Source organism: Pangasianodon hypophthalmus, chromosome 15, assembly GCF_027358585.1.
Source record: "Pangasianodon hypophthalmus isolate fPanHyp1 chromosome 15, fPanHyp1.pri, whole genome shotgun sequence".
Taxonomy (NCBI): domain Eukaryota; kingdom Metazoa; phylum Chordata; class Actinopteri; order Siluriformes; family Pangasiidae; genus Pangasianodon; species Pangasianodon hypophthalmus.
Genome location: NC_069724.1, coordinates 10,260,715 through 10,281,920, shown reverse-complemented (window position 1 = coordinate 10,281,920; position 21,206 = coordinate 10,260,715). Strand labels below are relative to the sequence as shown.

Below are 21,206 nucleotides of genomic sequence, written 5' to 3'. Positions count from 1 at the left end.
TTTTATTCCTATAATGTAATTTAATGATTTAAATCTAAACAAATAAAAAACAAATAAATATATTTTAACTACCCCACCAAAATCTGATTTGTCTCAATACATAATAATATCCCCAACACATTAGTCCCTCTGACCGCATCACAATAACTGAATTCTGTATTAATGTGCAGGTTTTTGCACTTAAGACATTATTGTGCGCTATCTAGGGGGGCATGGTGGTTTAGTGGTTAGCATGTTTGCCTCGCACCTCCAGGGTTGGGGGTTTGACTCCTGCCTCTGCCCTGTGTGTGTGTGGAGTTTGTATGTTCTCCCTGTGCTTTGGGGGTTTCCTCCGGGTTCTCCGGTTTCCTCCGCCAGTCCAAAGACATGTGTAGTAGTCTGACTGGCATCTCTAAATTGTCTGTAGTGTGTGAATGTGTGTGTGATTGTGCCCTGCAGTGGGTTGGCACCCCGACCAGGGTGTCCCCTGCCTTGTACCCTGAGACCCCTGGGACAGGCTCCAGGCTCCCCGTGACCCTGTAAGCGGTATGGAGAATGAATGGATGGATGTGTGCTATCTTTGCCTGTTATGCTGCTAAGAGACAAAAAAAAAAAAAAAATACCGTTAACAGAGTAAATTGGGTGAGGGAAGAATTGCTTATAGTGAACATTACTATTAATATTAATAATAAAATATTGCTGTAAAATCATTGTAACTAACGCCCTCTCGTGGCTCGTTGATTGAATCTATCACACGCCTTAATTCTTTTCGACAAAAAACTAAATAAAACAATAAAATTTTATACTTGAGATCATGATAAAAAAAATCGTGCTAGACGTACTCTCTGTAAATATCCCATAAAGAGCTTTAAAACATTGCTCATGCTTTTTTCAGCTTCTTACTGTGATGTGTCTGGTGTGATGACATCATCACTGCGCGTCCTGAACAAAGCGCCTGTTTATAAGAAGGCGGAACAGGACAGTGCCCTGGTGGATTGTGGAAGAAAGTGGAAGAAAACGCGGTTTTATGAAATAAGGCTGTAGTAAATAAGAAAGTGAAGTGTGTGTGTTAGTGGGATGGAGGCTGAGAGCTCGACGCCGGAGGAGAGAGGAGTGAGTGCGGCGCAGAGAAGAGCAGAAATCCGCCGCAGGAAACTCTTAATGAACTCCGAGCAGAGGATGAACAGAATAGTGGGCTTTAATAAAAATGACGGAGAAAACAGCGGTGAGATTAATGCATTAATACTCCTCTACACTCTTCTACTTCTGTTAGCGGTTTAATCTGCGCTGGAGCTCGGTTCTGGCGCTGTTACTGTGGAGAGCGAAGCAGGCCTGCAGCGTGTGAGCAATAAGCTACAAAGCGGAATAAATAATTAAATAAAGTCCTGGTGGTGATCTCACTGCTCACACACACCTGATTCAGCAGTGTGTGTGTGTGTGTGTGTATGTATGTATGTATGTATGTATGTATGTATGTATGTATATGTGTATGTATATGTGTGTGTGTGTGTGTGTGTGTGTATATGTATATCTGTGTGTATGTATATGTATGTGTCTGTGTGTATATGTGCGTGTGTGTGTGTGTGTGTGTGTGTGTATGTATGTATGTATGTGTGTGTGTATGTATGTATGTATATGTGCGTGTCTGTGTGTGTGTATGTATATGTGAGTGTCTATGTATGTGTGTGTATGTTCGTGTCTATGTATGTGTGTGTGTGTATATGTGTATGTATATGTCTGTGTGACAGCCTGACCCCAGATGTGGTGTTGAAGAAAGCCAGGCCTCAGTTGTATGACTGACATTAGCCCGAAAAGGTTGTTAGAAAAGGGAAATAAAATTTCTTCTTTTTCTCAGTATATTGCGTGGGAAAAAGTTAACTGTGGTGCACACAATTTCCTGATCTGCAATATGCCTTTTAATAAAATCATCATCTAGTCCACTGGGCAGTGGTGCTCAATGGTTAAGCCTCAGGGTTACTGATCAGAAGGTCAGGGTTCAAGCCCCAGCACTGTAAAGCTGCCACTGTTGGGCCCTTGAGCAAGGCCCTTAACCCTCTCTGCTCCAGGGGTGCTGCATCATGGCTGAGCCTGCGCTCTGACCTCAGCTTCCTAACAAGCAGGGATATGCGAAGAAAAGAATTTCACTGTCCTGTAGTGTATATGTGACAAAGGCTTCTTCTTCTTTCGTAATCCTCTTTTCCTCACCCAATCTTTACAATATATTTTAAAACAGAAATGGTTCTGTACATTGTAGACACACTGTCTGTACTTTTACACGTTCCCATTGTTTGCTGTAGCCTATTCTTGCAGAAATTGATTAGATTTAATTGTGATTACTTGCTTTAAAACTAGGTCTTGGCAGACACAGACTACTTTTTAACTAGCCCAAAAACCACCACCTGCAGACTTGATTTTTCCACCTGCAACTTTGTTCCAAAACAAGCCCAATTTGGCTTAAAAACCTGTGACACATTGGGGTTTTACTGCTTGCACGTTGTAAGTGTTAATGCACAATATTAAATAAATAATGACTTATACCCCCTGTATAATGCACTCTGTATAAAATAAGAAATCATTTTGAATTTTAGCTCCTTACTTCCTTATGTTATTTGAAAGTAAAGCTTTAATCAGTTATCTTGTGTTTTTTTTTTTTATTTTATTTTTATTTTTTACAGAACCCCAGCGTGTGACAGAGCCACGGTTCCACCTGGACTTGGACAGGAACGAGTGTTTCTCCTCCTCTATGTCCACTAAAAGGGTGTCTCCATTTGTCTCAGAGGCTCGGAGCGAGGGATCGGTGTTAGATGAGAGGAGGGAGGAGGAGGGGGAGGAAACAGAGCGAGGGGTTCGGCTCAGGCCACGGGGGGAGACATCGAGTGAAGAACGCTCTCGCTCCCCTCGCAGGGGCCTAAACACCTACCTGTCTCGCTTTGATGATGCAATCAAGCTGCGGGGTCAACTGGCCACTGAGAAGGTGTCTCAGGAGAGCGGTGCAGACGCGGAAGAGTTTGATTCATTTCGGCTTTTCCGGCTACTTGGCAGCGTGGTGTTAGCCGTGTGTGTACGCGTATTTGTCTGTCACTACCTGGTGAGAGTGACACAGAAAAACATTTACACCTTTTATTAGACAGTTGTCTAATTATGTGATCAGCTGTTTAATTGATTATCTTATCAATTGCCTAATTTGTACTTTTATCTTTTTTTATATTTTTCCCCACAGTCCATATTCGCACCCTTTCTCACCCTGGAGCTCGCCTACATGGGCTTATACAAATACTTCCCAAAGGTGAGACAGGCAGACAACGATGGCCAGACAGGCAGACAGACCCTGATGGACACACTGAAAATGACACACTGAAAATGGCACACAGAGATAATGATAGATAGACAACTACACAGAGACAATAACAGACCATCAGAGACAGACATACAGACACTGAGACCATTAAATAAATACATGTACGGCAGAATAAACACTAGTACAGACACTGCAGTGATGGTGTTAATGTGCTGGGTTAGTGTTGTCACTATGTGAGGGAACTTTGTCCTGCTGTACACATGTCCCGCTCTACTGACTGTTCGCCCTTTGTGTTCATGTCCAGGTGGACAGGAAGATGAAGACGACGGTGCTGTCTGCAGCGCTGCTCCTCTCAGGGATTCCAGCTGAAGTGATTAGTCGCTCGGCAGAAACCTACAGGACGATGGGAGATGTTTTCTCTGATCTCTGTGTTTATTTTTTCACCTTCATCACCTGCCACGAGATCATTACTGCTTTCTCCTCTCAGTCCACCTAAATAACACACACACATGCGTGCTTTGTACAGCACAAACACTTCATACACACAAGTAACATACATCAGCATGTTTATTACAGCTAACTGCAGTATTCCAATCCTGCTTTAAATACGTCCCCTTTGGTTAAGTCCCCCTGGTCACTTTATCAGCCGTTTGCCAGTTGAAGCTGTTTACAAAGGAACTTTTAACAGACCTGACAGTCATGATTGGATTTTAATCCTCCATCTTTACTGCTGGAGGTGCACTACTACTCAATGCTAATGAATTAGCAGGCTAGCTAATTAGCATGATAGCTAGTCAGCAAACTGTACAGAAATTGTGTGTTTGAGACTTCAGTACAGTGTTCTCCCTGCAGTGTGTATGTGTGTGTTCCTGTTCAACATCCCTACACGCTGCGCACTACATACTTCTCCCCTCAGGCTTAGTACACACTGCTGCTGTTGTGCACTTAAGCATTATTAGGGGAGAACATAAATGTGTTTGTGTTTGCTGAAATGCGAGTTAATAAGTGTCATAGTGTTTCGCTCCTCACTGTGTTGCTGGCTTGTTTGTGATGTGACATTTTTTGGGGATTTTTTTTTTTAAAAAACTCTGTTATTAATGTTATTTATGCTGCTTACTTTTATGTAATTATTCTGTATAACAATCACTGCTGCCTGTTACTGCAAAATTACTGTTCATTATAAGACAAAGTGTGAACAATAAACTTCAGTAAACAGTCATGTGCATGTGTATTTTACAGACTATGCTTCATGTGAAATGCATATGTGCTGCAATGGATTCTACTGTTAAATTAAAGCCACCCTAGAAAATAATATTGTAGTTAAAAGCAAGTCAAAATTAAACTATATGGATTACATTTTCTGTAATTAAACAACAGTTGGTGGATTATAAGATGTAAACCAATGTGATTAGGAAACTGATCAAATTGCTGCTGCATGCAGACGACCTCGTCCTGCTGTCCCCCATGCTGCAGCAGTACTGACAGGCCTGGGTCCTGACAGTCAACCTCAAAAAGTCCAAAACTATCATATTTCAGGGACACACAAAGTAGAAATGTGTAAAGAATATTTGATCTGTTTTCTCAAGTGCATTGAACACCATCCAACCTCTCCTGCTATGTGAGAAGATGGGTAGAATGCAGGTTGACACGTCCATGATCTCCAGGTTCACAGAATACCCCCGCGTTTCTATTCAGCTACTTATGTTGTTATTCTTCTTTTGGCTGATCCCATTAGGGATTACCACAGTGGATCATTGGTCCGCTTATTTGATTTGACACAGTTTTATGCTGGATGCCCTTCATGACGCAACCCTCCCCAGTTTTATCCGGGCTTGGGACCAGCACTAGGAGTGCACTGTTGCACACAACCCCATTGGTTCCCTGGCCGGGAATCGAACCCGGGCTGAAGCGGTGAGACCGCTGTGGCCTGACCACTAGTCCTCCAGGGACCCCTCTATTCACCCACTTATACTATGCACTAAAAGTATGTACTCTTTTTGTGTACACTTTTCAGCAAACTGTCACAAAACTCCTCCTCCCACACGCAAGGAGTGGTGGGCAATATTAGCTCAAAAAGTGTCCACATTGCATGACAGTGGTAGCTAATACCATGTTTATGAATAAGAGGTAGCATATATAGAGAAAAAAGCGGTGGACCTAAAACAGGAGAACCTTGTGGAATGCCAATCTTTACTTTAGCGTGCATCGAGAAGTCACCATTTACATCTACAAACATCTACACCTGACCAGTCAAATAAGACCTTAGCCAGGAAAGAGCCGTTCCTTTAACTCCAACCACATTTTCTAGTCTATTAAGGAGAATAATATGATCAGTAGTATCAAAAGATGCACTGAGGTCAAGTAACACAAGTAAGGAGACATGATTCCTGAACCCTGATCAGAGGCCAATAGTAGGTAATTTACCACTGTAACCAGCGCTGTCTCAGTTTTGTGATGAGGCCTAAACCCTGAATGAAAGATTTCATGAATTTTATTCCTATGGAAGTATGAGCCTAACTGCTGTGATACAAGCTGATCTAGGATCTTGGCTATATAGGAGAGGTTTGATATTGTACTATAGTTGGACAGCTGATGGGGTTTGAGGTCAGATTTTTTAATCAGGGGTTTGATAACTGCTAGTTTATAAGATTTAGGTACATAGCCAGTGCTAAGGGAAGAGCTAATCATTTGTAATAGAGGTGTGATTGAGCTTTATTGTCAAGTCGTGCAAATAAATCTCTTTGAATTGAATTGAATTAAATTGACTTCATTACTGTTTGACTCCTCCAGGTGGCAGTACATCAGCTTCAGTCGGTTGTAATCGCCACTAAATAAACACCGAAGAAGAAAGACCGGAACCGGAAGTTGGACGAGAAGAAACAAAAACGTTGGGAAACAGTTGAGCAGTTTACAGACAGTATGGGACGGGAGTCTCGGTGAGGAAATTAATTGTATTACTTTATTAATTTATAGAACTGGTTATCTAATGATAAAAAATAAATATATGCCTCGCGGAGAGAAAGAGATATTAGTTCTAACTGAAGTGAAGCTTATAATACTAGCTAGCGGACAAATATTAGTGAATTAAGATTAGCGGTCTTGCTAACTAACCGGCTAACAGCAGCTAGTATTACTAATTTTTATTATTAATGGTGCTTAGGTCAAGTTTATTTAGTGAACACGTTATTTAATGAGGAGCTCCTTGTCTATTTCAGTCGCTACTTAAGTGAGCTAGCCGCAGAAATCGCGAACTAGCTAGCCAGCTGTGTGTGTGTGTGTGTGTGTGTGTGTGTGTGTGTGTGTGACGTCACACTCTGAGACAGACAGTGTGTTCACACTAAAAAATCCCGGGACGTTATTTATTTATTTATTTATTTATTTATTTTTATACATATACCGTTGATGTCTGCATTTCGCCTAGGATAAATAATAACCTGTGCAGAGTACACTAATAATAAATCTGTTTGTTATGAGTGTTAAAACTTTTGTTGTTAACAATATTAAGGTGTTTATTACAGACATTACCGGAAACGCTCATCGTCACGAGGACGCTCGGGCAGTCGCTCTAAAAGCCGCTCTCCTGACTCTAAGCGTGTGAAGAAAGAGGAGCGAGCACGTGAGCGGGGCCGCAGGGAGAGATCACGCAGCAGAGAGCGTAGGAGATCACGCTCCAGAGACCGCAAGAGACAGAGGTCACACTTTCTCACACATACACACACACACACAAGAGCCTCTCTCTCATCCTCGTGATTATCGTAATACTGTGTGTATGTGTGCTCAACAGGAGGTCTCGGAGTCGTGAGCGCAAACGCTCCAGAAGTCGTGAGCGCAGGAGGTCGAGGAGCCGCAGCAAAGGGCGAAGGTCAAACATCTAACAATGTTAATGAGAAAAAAAGAATAATCACTGAGTTTGTCTGTACTGATGTGTGGTGACTGGAGTGTTTGTGTGTGTGATGCAGTAAGGAGAAGTCAGATGGAGGTGAGCAGTCAGCTGATAAGAAGAAGAAAGAGGAGAAGGAGGAGGAGCGAGTGGAGGATGTAAGTGTTTTTGTGTGTGTCCCTCTCTGTGTGTCCCTCTCTGTGTGTCCCTCTCTGTGTGTCCCTCTCTGTGTGTCCCTCTCTGTGTGTCCCTCTCTGTGTGTCCCTCTCTGCTTCTGTAGTTTGGCAGGAGTTAACCGTATTAATGAATTGGCCCACAGCAGGACTTTGACCAGACGACACTGGAGGAGGAGATGAGGAAGAGAAAGGAGCGGGTGGAGAAATGGAGGGAGGAGCAGAGGAAAAAGGCCATGGAGAACATTGGCGAGATCAAAAAGGAGCTGGAAGAGATGAAACAGGGCAAGAAGTGGAGCCTGGAGGATGACGATGGTGTGTATGTGTGAGAGAGAGAGCATAAGACACTGTACACACACGCAGTATTGATTGTAGACAGTAATGAATGTGTGTGTGTGTGTGTGTGTGTGTAGATGATGATGAAGAGGGTCCGGCCTCAGTGGATCAAGAGGGGGAGGAGGATGAGGATAAGGAGAAGGAGGGGAAGGTGGAGGAAGCGGAGGCGATGGTGGAGGATGGAGGGGAGGAGCTTGATCCCTTGGATGCCTACATGGAGGAAGTGAAGGAGGAAGTGAAGAAGTTCAACATGGGCACCATGAAGGGAGGAAATGACAAAGTGAGACACACAATGAAACTCTGATCTCTAATTCTAATATAGTTTTGTTAGTGTGAGTTGTGTGTTTGTATGAGAGAGAGAGAGAGGGCATGCCTCCCTGTGTGTCACTCACACGTCAAAACAGTGTTGCAGTTTGTCATCATTGTGTTCGCATGTGTTCGTGTCAACAAAGTGTTTAAATTGTATGTGTGCAGAAAGGAGGCATGACTGTGACAAAGGTGGTGACAGTGGTGAAGACGAAGAAGACTCCTCACACCACCAAAAAGAAAGGAGAGTTAATGGAGAACGATCAGGACGCCATGGAGGTAAAAGCCTTTACATACACAGCTGTGTGTGTGTTTGAGTGTAAAGATGCATCACTGTTACTGTAAACTGGGTCTGTCTGTGATGTAATGGTGTGTGAGACTTGAGTTCTTATTTAACACAAACTGATGAAACTCATGAGGGAGTCTGTGTGTGTGTGTGTGTGTGTGTGTAGTATTCATCAGAGGAGGAGGAAGTGGACCTTCAGACGGCTCTCACCGGCTTCCAGACCAAACAGCGAAAAATTCTGGAGCCTGTGGATCATCAGAAAATCCAGTATGAACCCTACCGCAAGAATTTCTACGTAGAAGTTCCTGAACTGGCCAAAATGACACCGGAGGGTATGGTACCGACTACGCTTATGGTCAGGAATACACAAAGCAATACTGAACTTGACCTGACTGCCTGTGTGTGTTTCAGAGGTGAATGAGTATCGTCTGGAGCTTGAGGGAATCACAGTGAAGGGGAAAGGCTGTCCCAAACCCATAAAGACCTGGGTGCAGTGTGGAACATCCATGAAGGTCTTAAACGCCCTTAAAAAGTGAGTGCTTCTCCACTGGCCCAGTCCCAATCCTGTTCTTACATTCCTATTTTTTGTTCACTTCCCCTTGGACAGTTTAAGTTTTGGGTTCCATGACTGTATAAGTGAAGTGTTAGATTAAACTGGCTAAATGCAGGTTTTTGGAAATGGCAGTAAAGGCATCAGTCATTATGCTAAGTTTGTATTTTAACAAGTCAGTGATGTTCAACATAGTAAGTGTTGCTCCTTAAAATATTTACTTTTCAAAAACCAACTCAGAAACAGAAATTTAACTTGGCCCTGGTTCTGAAAACCAGGACGTTTGTAGATGATTCACTTCAGACCCTGTTCACACTCAGCATTAACATCCGTGTCTGTGATCACATGTTCACATGTCACATCAGTGTTGGAACAGTGATGAACACAGTGTGCGTGAGAGAGCGTGAGCGACAGAGAGAAGAGAGAGAAAGAAAATGACTACCCACACAGATACTGTACTTTTTGATGGCTGAGGCATTGTTTTGGTTCCAGCAATTTTAAATCCTTTTATGAAATGTGTGTGTGTGTGTGTTTCAGGCATAACTACGAGAAGCCAACGCCCATCCAGGCTCAGGCAATTCCCGCCATCATGTCAGGACGTGACCTCATTGGCATTGCCAAAACAGGAAGTGGGAAAACCATCGCATTCCTGTTGCCCATGTTTCGCCATATTTTAGACCAGCGACCCCTAGAGGAAGGCGAGGGGCCTATCGGTACACACACACGCACACTGCAAACACACAAGTCTAACACTCGATAAGTGTATTTAGTGTTCATGCTAATGTGTTTCTCTGTGTCTCAGCGGTGATCATGACGCCGACACGTGAGCTCGCTCTGCAGATCACTAAAGAGTGTAAAAAGTTCTCCAAGCCGCTGGGGCTCAGAGTGGTGTGTGTGTATGGAGGGACAGGCATCAGCGAGCAGGTTTGTGTGTATCTCTGTATATGTTCATATGTGTGTATTACCCATAATGCACTGTGAGTTGTGTGTTTAAAGAAATAAAATATAAAGTTCATGTTCTGTTTTCTGGAACACAGCGCTGGAGGTCAGATCATTCAGTGCGATCTCACATTTTTATCCAGTGACCTGATTTTTAATGGAACAAAATTGGATTGAGAGAGACACAAGGCTCTCACAGTGACCTGTAATAAACACACTGGTGTTTGGGACATAGCCTGTGTTTAGAATGATACCTTAACACTGTGTGTGTATGTGCATGCATTCATGCATGTGTTTGTGTGTGTGTAGATAGCAGAGCTGAAGCGTGGAGCTGAAATCATTGTGTGCACTCCTGGTCGAATGATTGACATGCTGGGAGCCAACAGTGGTAAGTGTGTCCTCGTGTGTGTGTGTGTGTGTGTGTGTGTGTGTGTGTGTGTGTGTGTGTGTGTGCGCGCGCGCGCGCGCGTGTCTTCATCCCAATATGTGTATTTATGAGCTCACAGGGATTTTGAGATGTTGATGTGTTTAATGAGGAGTGCGAGTGACATCAGGAGATCAGACACGTGGTGGCTGAAGATCATCTCAAACACACTCTCTCTCTCTAACAAACACACACACCATTTCTGTAGGTCTTATTTAATTGTGGTAAATAATCATGCTGAGAAGCTGAAAGTATAGAAATAAGCGCCACATTTATATAGATGTTTATCTAACTCGTGTATGTTGTAAGCTAGAATAAGTATGAATAAGTTGCAGTAAATATTGTCACTTATTTTCCTTTCTGTGTAAGTGAAAGTGTTTACAGAAGATGAAGGTGGTGTATGACAGAAGGTCTTATTTCCTCCAATACCTACGTGTGATATGTGTTTTAATCCTTAGCTTGTGCTCCCACACATGCGTGTAATCTGTGCTGTGTGTTTTCCAGGTGAGCGCGTGCTGTTTAATGTTTGTTTAACAGGTTGGCTGTGCCGAACGATGGTACGCAAGAAACCAGTAGCAGTAACCTTCTGTCTGTCATAGAGCCGCATCAGTGTTAGTGTTAATGCAGGGTGTGTGTGTGTTTGCTGCACTGTGTTCACTAATGTGGAGTTGATGCTGTTTTCAGGACGAGTCACAAACCTGCGCAGAGTCACGTATGTCGTAGTCGATGAAGCTGATCGAATGTTTGATATGGGCTTTGAACCACAGGTGAGTTGTCACACCAAACACTGCTTTCACTAAACACGCACCTGATGTAAGACCCACCCATACGCACAAGAAAATTGGTATTTATCACAAGTGTGTACACATAGCAGTAACCAGTGGCCTTTGATAAATCCCACACATTCTAAATTGATGTGCTTGTGCACAGCCACACTCATTTGCAAAACGAAACACCCTCAAATCTCCATATATGGTGAACAACGTCCTTTAAAATGCACAGTAGCCTACTCGAGGTGCTGATTGTTTCAGACATGGAACATGACAAAAGGTCTATGAAGATGAACTTCACTGACAGTGAAGTAAAGATATTAATGTAATAATATAATATATAAGATAGTAATGATTTAAATGTGTATAGAAACTCTGTAATAGTGTGAAAATTTGTTATTTTTGCTGCCTTTTCTGCTGCTGGTTTTGGAAATGTAATGTATTCCACTTTTCTACCACACAAAACTATGCATATGCATGGTTGATAAAGCAGGCCCCTAATGTTTGCCCCGACCCCCTCTGTCCTTGTCTAGATCATCTGACTGAGTGATGTAGTAACTGCAGATGCATTAGTGTGATGTGTATGTGTTTGTGTGTGTAGGTAATGCGCATAGTGGATAACGTGCGGCCGGATCGTCAGACGGTGATGTTTTCAGCAACATTTCCTCGAGTGATGGAGGCTTTAGCTCGCCGCATTCTCAACAAACCAGTCGAGGTTCAGGTTGGAGGAAGGAGCGTGGTGTGTTCAGATGTGGAGCAGCATGTGGTGAGAATATAATCCCCCCCAAAACACACACACTTTACTGCATAAGCATTACTGTACATGCACTTAGTGTTGTTATTCCAGAACCTGAGCTGTGTGTTTGTATGTGTGTGTATGTGGTCAGATTGTGATTGAGGAGGAGAAGAAGTTCCTGAAGCTGTTGGAGATTTTGGGTCATTATCAGGAGAAAGGCTCAGTGATTATTTTTGTAGATAAACAAGAACACGCTGACGGCTTGCTGAAAGATCTGATGAAGGCCTCGTACCCCTGCATGTCTCTGCATGGAGGTAGACACACACTAACTTCAGTGTATTAATATTGTGGTATATGCGTAGTATGGTATTAATACCCTGTGTCTCTGTCACAGGAATCGATCAGTATGATCGTGATAGTATAATAAATGATTTTAAGAGCGGTGCGTGTCGGCTGATGGTGGCCACATCGGTGGCTGCAAGAGGCCTGGACGTAAAGCAGCTCATCCTGGTGGTGAACTACAGTTGTCCCAATCATTATGAGGACTATGTCCACCGTGCCGGGAGGACTGGCAGAGCTGGAAATAAGGTCTGATAATGCTAAGAATGATGCCAATAATGATACTAATAATAATAATATAAAGTATGTAACAGAAGTGAGTACACCCCTGTCGAATATCACTAAAATATGAGAAAATGATCTATGTAACATGCAGTTTGTCTAAACAAACAGGCAGCCAGCCATTTTATTTTTGTGAAAAGGTCTAACGGTGTATGCAATTAACATTAATTGGAAAAACCATCACAGGTGTACTCACTTTTTTTTTTTTTTCATTGAGTTTCTACAATGTCTGTAATTTCAGTATGGTTTGTCTAACCTGATTGTTTTATTTATATATAACAGCATATATTCTACTGTTTAAGTTAAAATAAATGTAGTTATTTCATATGATTTTGAATCCTATGACATTTTAGTGATGTTGAACAAGGGTGTACTCAGTTGTTTTATACCGTACTCACTTGTTTTCTCTCCCCCTCCCACACACGGTATAAAACAAAAGTGAGTACACCCCTGTTCAACATCATATAACACACACACACACACATATACAGACACACACACTATATGGCCAAACGTATGTGGACACCTGATCACCTGTTGCCACAAAATTGGAAGCACATAATTGTTTATAATGTCTTTGTATGCCGTAGCATTATGATTTCCCTTCACTGGAACTTAGGGGCCCAAACCTGTTCGAGCATAACGATGCCCCTGAGGACAAAGCGAGGTTCATCACAACATGGTATGGAAGAACTTGAGTGGCCCTGACCTCAACCCCGTTGTACACCTTTGGGATGATTGCAATTGCACGCTGGGTATTCTCGCCTGACATCAGTACTTGATTTCGCTAATGCTCTTATGGGTACATAGGCAAATCCCCACAGCCACATTCCAAAATATAGTGTAAAGCCTTCCCAGAAGAGTGGAGGCTGTTATAGCAGCGAAGGGGGGGCAAAGTCTGGAATGGGATGCTTAAAAAAAAAAAAAAATCACACATTTGTGACGGTTATGTGTCCACATACATTTGGCCATATAATGTGTGTGTGTGTGTTAGTTATTGTGTGTTACTATGTTAGCTGTTGTGTGTTATGTTGTCAGGGCTACGCATACACGTTTATCACAGAGGAGCAGGTGCGTTATGCAGGAGAGATCATTAAAGCTCTGGAGTTGTCAGGGTCCTCAGTTCCTCCTGAGCTTGAGCAGCTTTGGGCTACATTCAAGGAGCAGCAGAAAGCGGTGAGACCCTGAGACCACACCCCCATAACACCACCCACTCTCCTACACTACACCCCATAACACCACCCACTCTCCTACACTACACCCCATAGCACCACGCATTCACCTACACCACATCCGTTACACCACATCCCAATGATGCCACGCTTTCATCTACACCACACCTCATAAAACCACCCATATACGTACACCACAGTAACACCACCTGTTCAGGTACAGCACACTCCCATAACACTGTCTGTTCATCTACACTGCACCACATAACACCTCCCGCTCACCTACACCACACCACATAAGTCCACTCGTTCACCAACGCCACACCCCATAACACCACACTTTCAGCTACATCACACCCGCTGACACCACTCTTGCAGCTACACCACGCAACTGTGACACCACCTGTGTGTGTGTGTGTGTGTATGCAGGAGGGGAAGAGTATTAAGAGCAGCAGTGGGTTTTCAGGGAAAGGCTTTAAGTTCGATGAGACTGAACATGCTCTGGCTAATGAAAGGAAGAAACTGCAGAAGGCGGCACTCGGACTTCACGACTCGGACGATGAGGACACAGCACTGGATGTAAGTCTGAAGATTCAGTGCAGAGTTAACGTTCTGATTAACTGATGATTTTTGTATATCACGTATGAAAGTGTCCATGGAAGGTAGTATGAATTAAGACTGTTCTTTGTAATGTGGCTGTATAAACTGATAGTTCACTAACAAGTAGGCCAGCTAAGGTCACACCACCTGCATGTGTATGGTCTGACTGTGTGACACAGATTGGTTCAAAATTTTGTCTGATCATTAATCATTTATGATCAATGTTTAATGGTGTATGGTAGTGTTTAAAGGAGATGTTTGTTCCCCTCACAGATAGATGAGCAGATCGAAAGCATGTTCAACTCTAAGAAGCGTGTGAAAGACCTGGCGGCTCCAGGGGGTGCTGCACCTTCCGCTTCAGGACTCAGCGTTACTGCTGCAGGACTTGGTGGTCTCGCTGCACCTTCAGCTGGAAACATCCAGAAACTTGAGATTGCCAAGAAACTGGCACTGAAGATCAATGCCCAGAAAAACCTCGGTGCAGAAGCTCAGGTGAGACAGGATGGGTCCATCCCAAACTCTAAAAAGTGCATGCTAGTTAGAGTTCTTAGTAAAACCTTGGCAATTTTAAGGCTCTGTCCCAGTCTTAACTACTAATTAGCCCATTAGCTAGCAGGCCACGCTGATTTTCAGTACACTTCTGTTTTTGGAACACAACTCGAGACTTGGCTCTGCACATCACGTGGTGTTGTAATTTTTTCCTCTGAATGTCAGGACGTGATGCAGCAGGCCACTAATGCCATCATGAGGGGTGGCACCATGATCGCACCCTCCATCTCCGCTAAGACCATTGCTGAGCAGCTCGCCGAGAAAATCAACGCCAAGTTGAACTACACACCCATCGAGAAACTGGAGGAGGAGCGACAGAGTGCTGAACAGGCAGAGAGTGTCAAGCGGTATGAAGAGGAGTTGGAGATCAACGACTTTCCCCAGGTAGACAAACACTCACCAAAGTCTTAATATGTGTGTGTGTATGTGTGAGAGAGAGAGAGAGAGAGAGAGAGAGAGAGAGAGAGAGAGAGAGAGAGAGAGAAGTGCACACACCTAACCCCTGATGCACTCTGTGTGGGTGTGAGAGAAACAGGTACACACAACTAACCCCTGATGCACTCTGTGTGGGTGTGAGAGAAACAGGTACACACAACTAACCCCTGATGCACTCTGTGTGGGTGTGAGAGAAACAGGTACACACAACTAACCCCTGATACACTCTGTGGTAGTGTGTGTGTGGGAGTGTTTGTGTGTGGGAGTGTTTGTGTGTGGGAGTGTTTGTGTGTGGGAGTGTTTGTGTGTGTGTGTGTGTGTATGTGTGTGTGTGTGTGTGTGTGTGTGTGTGTGTGGAAGTGGGAGAGACAGAGACAGGTACACACAACTAACCCCTGATGCACTCTGTGTGTGTGTGAGAGAGAGAGGCAGGTGTACACGCACCTACTACCTGATATGCTTTGTGTGAGTGTGAGGGAGCAGGTACACACACCTGTCCCCTCTTATACTCTGTGTGAGTGAGTGAGTGAGTGAGTGAGTGAGAGACAGGTACACACATCTAATCCTGATACACTCTGTGTGTGTGTGTGTGTGTGTGTGTGTGTGTACACTGTGTGAAGAAGAGACAGGTACACACACAGTTATTGACCTATTATTGATGTGTTGTTGGCATGTAGACGGCGAGGTGGAAGGTGACATCTAAAGAGGCTCTGCAGAGGATTGGCGAATATTCAGAGGCTGCCATCACCATCAGAGGGACGTACTTCCCCCCTGGCAAAGAACCCAAAGAGGGAGAACGCAAGATTTACCTCGCCATTGAGAGTAAGAACACACACAAACACAGTTATGCTGTGTTGATCGTTTAAGCCTGATTGACATTGAGAATATCACTCATTAGTGAACTGTTATAAAAAATCTGAATAAAATAATGATGTGATATGTTTAATGTTTCAGGTGCAAATGAGTTGGCAGTGCAGAAAGCAAAAGCAGAGATCACACGGCTCATCAAAGAAGAGCTCATACGCTTGGTAACCTCTTCCTCCTCATTATTATTATTTGTTGCATGTATTATGGGATTATTATTCATAAACGTAAATAATTTTAGACTCTGACCCCTTCAATAAAGTGAATGATGGTTTAATATCAGAACTTTCTCTAATGTTTCATTTGTTGAAGCATAGCTAAACCGTTACATTGCAAAATATTTTTTGATTGCACATTAATAGTTCTTTTCTTCCATTTCAGCAAAACTCGTACCAGCCGACAGCCAAAGGCCGATACAAAGTGCTGTAGACGAAGATGCTGCCATTTTTTTGAGTGTGTTTTACAGTGACATAAAAGAGGTGATTTGTGTTTATATCAGTGATTTAAACGAGCTGTGATGTGATTCAGCTCTCAGTTCAGTCTCATATTCATTATGTGTAGATTCTCTTTTACACTAATAAAACATTTTAAACATAACCCTCTGTGTCTGTACGCTGTTACAGTGTAATAAATATATTTTATATAGCAATAGCCCTAATTTATGTTTTAAAATCTGCCTAGTCAGCATTCCCTAAAGGCTTTTAAGTGTGCATCAGGTACCTCATACAAGTGTGCACTTGCAGTTATTGGAACAGATTTTTTCCCTAATTTGTTAACACACTATAAAATAAAATGTTTTCATTAGCTGTCATCTTCAGAAGTTGATAAAATGTCCTTAAAGAAACAGTCCTTAAAGAGACAGCAGCTGAAGTAACAAGCAAGATCAACTGGTTTGAATGTTATTGTTTCTCCAAAGCTTCTTAGAGATGAAAGTAAAGTTTGAAGAACTATAAACTTTAAGCACAACTGTCAGTGAGTGTTTTTCGCTCATTTAAAAGATTGATGGTACACAAAGCTACTGCTCTCACGCCAAATAGTTATAGGAAATACAGGCTGTAATTTTAGAAACTTTCTCACAAGAGGATCTTCATCAAAATAATAGATTTCTGTCATATTAATCAGAAATTGGTGTGTAATTGCAAATTTTTTATTGTTTTTTGGCAGAAATGTGGGCTGTTAATGAAGCGTCTTTCACATAAGTCACTGAAAATCTTACTTTTAGACACAGTCTCCTTGATAGGATGTGCAGTATTCATTGGGCTCATTGGATTAGGGTTAAGCTTACAGTTAGGAGCTATGTGTAGGGTTATTTCCTGTTTGTTATAAAAGTGATTGTGTAAAGAGGTCAGACATCAAACATGGCTGACTGACAACACTGGGGATAAAAAGGAACACTATAATTTGGTAAATTTTTTTTGTTGAATGGTTTCTTTTTAGATGATGAAAAACAGACACTCAAGCAAGTGTGTCTGAACTTTTGATTGAGCTGCAAAAAAACTGAAAGTATAGAAACATGAGCAATTCATTATTTTCAGCAACAGCTCAGGTTTGTCAAACTGTTCTGCATGAGGATGTTATTTTTATCTCCTTTTCACAGCGGCACTTGTCAAAACAATGTCAATGACAAACAGGCAAGCGTTAATAATTAATAGGATTGATAATTGCATGGAACTGGGGAGGTTTTTAGGTTTACTCTAGAGATTTACGCTGATGAAAGACAGCTCTTCTGTTAATTACAGAGGACAAAATACTCCCTCTTGTATTTCATCACCATGCAGTACTTAATAAAGTCAATCCCAAGTTCATGTTATGATCCCGCTGGACTGAGGCAGGTTAAAAACATATTTTTTGTGTGTGTAAGCCGAATCAGCCGCACCTGACTGTGCCATGGACAGAGGGGGTCATTCGTCAATCTTTTAGTAAAGTTGTGTGTAAATGTTTGCATAAGCCATCCTGAACTAAAAATTCTAGCCAGATTTACAAATTTTCTTCATATTAATGTGTGTATGTTGCCAATCACCCATAAAGTGCAAAACAAGTGCATGCACAGCTGAGTTGTATTTAGTGAGGTCCACAAAACTCCATAAAAAAAGCAAAGCTCAGTGAACAAAATGATGAATAAACAGCAGAAAATTGTCAGAAGAAGAAGTGGAAGTTATTTTGAGTCATGTCTATGCCAGTAAAAATATATTATTTAGTAGTGTAACAAAATCTGAATCCAAATTATAGAAAAGGTAAATGGGTATGAATTAAGTGAGGTGAAACGAGAATGGTTTGGTGTAGAAAACATAAAAAAGTGTACTATACCCAGGTGATCAGGATGCCAAGCACATCACACAAGGATCCTGCTATGTTTAAAAATTTGATTTAAAGCAAAGTGTCTCAGGCAGTGACTGTCAGGCAGAAGTACATTGCAAATCAGTGCCATGTTGGAAAAGCAGGAGGGCATGTGTCATAAAGAAGCCAATGATGGCATGCAGCACTAGGGAGTATATGGCAGATTGCAAATTAAGACATACCAGATTGGTCACTTATAAGTCACTTAGTGCTGGCACTAATAAAGTGTAGCACAGCATTAAAAGAAGATACGGAAAGAAGAAAACGGAACCGGCTTTACTGAGCCTTTACAGCCTGTCCTCCTTTTATATGCTGCCAATTCTTCTTAATTGAATGACTCTTCTTATTTAGCTTAAGTTATAGATTTATCTTATATGTCTTTTTTCTATAATATTTCCTATTTAATATTTCTTTATGAATATGAAATCACTGCGTTTTACAAAACCTTCATTTAATTTGTGTGTGTAAATGCATTTTCTTGGTCAAGGTTTCAGCGTATCTGGGGCAGGCTTGGCACAAGGTGGGAGAATTCATGCTGGATGGGATGGCAGTCCATCACAGGGAAGCACGCACACACATTCATACCAGGCAATAGCCAGTCTACCTACCTGCATATTTTTGGACATTGGGAGGAAACCAGCAAACCTGAAAGAACCCCATGGGAAACTCTGCACAGATGGTAACCTTTATGAACCTGATCAGGATCAAACCCTGGACCCTGGAGCTATGAGGCAGTCATATTTAAATTACATTTTTTATTGAAATATCACCCAGCACAGTAGGTGTTTATTCAAAGAAGTTAACAAGACAGATTTTATGGTCCATAGTTTGGCTGTTTTCACACGTGCCATTCTTTCTGAATAGCCAGTGCATGTTTTGCATGTAATCCTATGGGTTTTTTAAAAAGCATTTGGTGGTGCTTTTATTTGTCAAAGCAGTCCTTCCAGAAGTTTAAAAAGTTTAAATTTGGGGACTCCAGAGTAACAGAAAAGCATTCGTCCTTTCAGTGGGAGATTGCACATCCAAATCCTGATGATGCCACAGCAATCTGTGGCTAGATGGCCATGCTGTCTGGGTGGGAGGGATGGCATACTCTCTCATCACACATGACACTAGCCAACTGAGGGTGTCTGTGAGTTCACGTAAGTGAAAGAGAGCAGATAGTGCTGTCTTCCAAGGGTTTTACGCTGCCCTGTGTGCAGTAGTTCGAAAAGATGCAGTTGGCTGGCTTCGTGTGTCTCGGAGGAAGCACATGTTAACCTTCACCCTCCCTCGCTGGTAGCTGTAATATGATAGGGAAGAGCTGGCTGGAGGGTGGGAATTGGCAGGTGACCAAACTATGGAGAAAATGGGGAAAACCCAAAAAAGTTCAACTTTTCACAAAATCATTGAGTGACTTCAAGCACTAGTCTTGTTAGTAAGCAAATATTAGGAAATTTCAACATGCTGAATTGAAAATATTTCACTGCCAATATTTCAATGTTGCAATGTAACCAAAAATAACAACTTATTTTTAAGTTAACATGTGATGTCCCACTTTAACTGTGGCTTCATACAGTCAAGTCACACAAGTAACCCACATAACCCATGTTGAAGCTCAGATACCATGAAGTATAGCAACACAGACCCTCACAGGTCCGATGTGGGCAGCCCACTTGGGGCCATTGGTGATTTGCTCATCAGCGCGACATTGGTTCAGTGACACTGGCCTGATGTGGGAAGCCCATAAGGGGCCAATGGCATGGGGACAATGTTGCACCAATGTGCAAATCCCCAATGAAGGCTTGCCTACAGTCATCTCACATGGAATGCGTGTGGGCATGTCAAAGTGCCCACAGAAAACCTGTGTTGGGCCAATGTGGATAATAAAAAGTATTGGCCCAATATGCGCTAGTCCACAGTTGTCCTACATGGGATTCATGTGGGCATGCCAAATTTTGGTCTGCCCAAGGAAAACCACGTTCGGCCAATGTGGGCTAACCCACAGTGGTCCCACATGGGATTCATGTAAACATCCCAAAGTTTGGGTTGGCCACAGAAACCTCTGATGGGCCAATGTGGGTAAGAAAGGTACTGGCACAATGTGAACTAACCCACAGTGGTCCCACATGGGATTCATGTGGACATGCCAAAGTGTGGGATGCCCAAAGAAAACCATGTTGGGCCAATGTGACTTTACTGTGACATGGCTTTAGTCTATGAGGCTGATGGGACATGGTTCAAGGTGGAAGCTGGTGATGTTTGGTCCTCAAGATTTAAAAATATAAATAATAAAAAATAATAACATAAATGGAAGAAACATTTTTAGAAACATAAATGAAATCTACCTGATCAAATATGATGTCATCACCAAAAATATTTACGTCATCACACAGCTGACTCAACGCAAGATGATAAGCTGGCAGAGAAATTCTAAATGAACTCATTGGATATTACTTATCAACCTTATATTCTTCAGTTTAAGAAATAGATCCTTTAGCTTTTCGAAATATAGGTAAAAAATGCAAAAATGTAAAATTTATTGGTCTGACTTTTTTCATGCCTTTTTTACATCAAACTTTTATTAAGTTGAATTTTTTGTACACTGTAATCGTAAAATGCTCACAAACACCAAACAGCAAAGTTGTAAGCATCAAGAGACATGTATGTCTTCAATTTCTCTCTAGTATGATTGTTTGGAATTTATATAAGATATGTATATATGTCCGGCTAATGCAGGCTAGACCACCGCTTAGCACCATTTACCCACTACCAGGCCACACGGCTCTTCTAGAGTTACACCATTTGAAGGTGTTAGTTTAGTCAATCACTAAACGGGTGTATCAGCCCATTACAAAGTGTTCCTATTTTATCATAACAATTAGCCAGCAATTACAATTTTTCTAATAGATAAAAACAATAATGCCACAGTCAGTGCCACTCAGATCACATTTTTAAAGTGAACATTAAGA

The 21,206-nt window shown here is 42.2% G+C and overlaps 2 protein-coding genes across 3 annotated transcripts; both read left to right on the top strand.

Moving 5' to 3' along the window:
- Positions 1-913: 913 nt before the first annotated feature.
- Positions 914-4,496, top strand: camlg (calcium modulating ligand). Its single transcript, XM_026940942.3, has 4 exons — positions 914-1,204; positions 2,655-3,067; positions 3,200-3,265; positions 3,582-4,496. The coding sequence occupies exons 1-4, from the start codon at positions 1,057-1,059 to the stop codon at positions 3,771-3,773; spliced, it is 819 nt and encodes a 272-aa protein (XP_026796743.1). The 5' UTR covers positions 914-1,056; the 3' UTR covers positions 3,774-4,496.
- A 1,586-nt stretch (positions 4,497-6,082) lies between these two features.
- On the top strand, positions 6,083-16,515 carry ddx46 (DEAD (Asp-Glu-Ala-Asp) box polypeptide 46). 2 transcript variants are annotated; one of them, XM_026941270.3, is made up of 23 exons: positions 6,083-6,213; positions 6,796-6,969; positions 7,062-7,139; positions 7,237-7,315; positions 7,480-7,645; positions 7,744-7,946; positions 8,141-8,251; positions 8,425-8,590; positions 8,670-8,790; positions 9,346-9,521; positions 9,611-9,732; positions 10,057-10,135; positions 10,856-10,938; positions 11,543-11,707; positions 11,829-11,991; positions 12,072-12,265; positions 13,337-13,474; positions 13,900-14,049; positions 14,344-14,562; positions 14,785-15,003; positions 15,732-15,876; positions 16,009-16,082; positions 16,300-16,515. In XM_026941270.3, exons 1-23 carry the CDS (start codon positions 6,197-6,199, stop codon positions 16,345-16,347), a joined length of 3,090 nt encoding a protein of 1,029 aa, XP_026797071.1. In that variant the 5' UTR covers positions 6,083-6,196; the 3' UTR covers positions 16,348-16,515. The 2 variants fall into 2 exon arrangements, with proteins under 2 accessions (XP_026797071.1, XP_026797070.1); XM_026941269.3 differs by having other exon boundaries at positions 7,477-7,645.
- Positions 16,516-21,206: the final 4,691 nt, after the last annotated feature.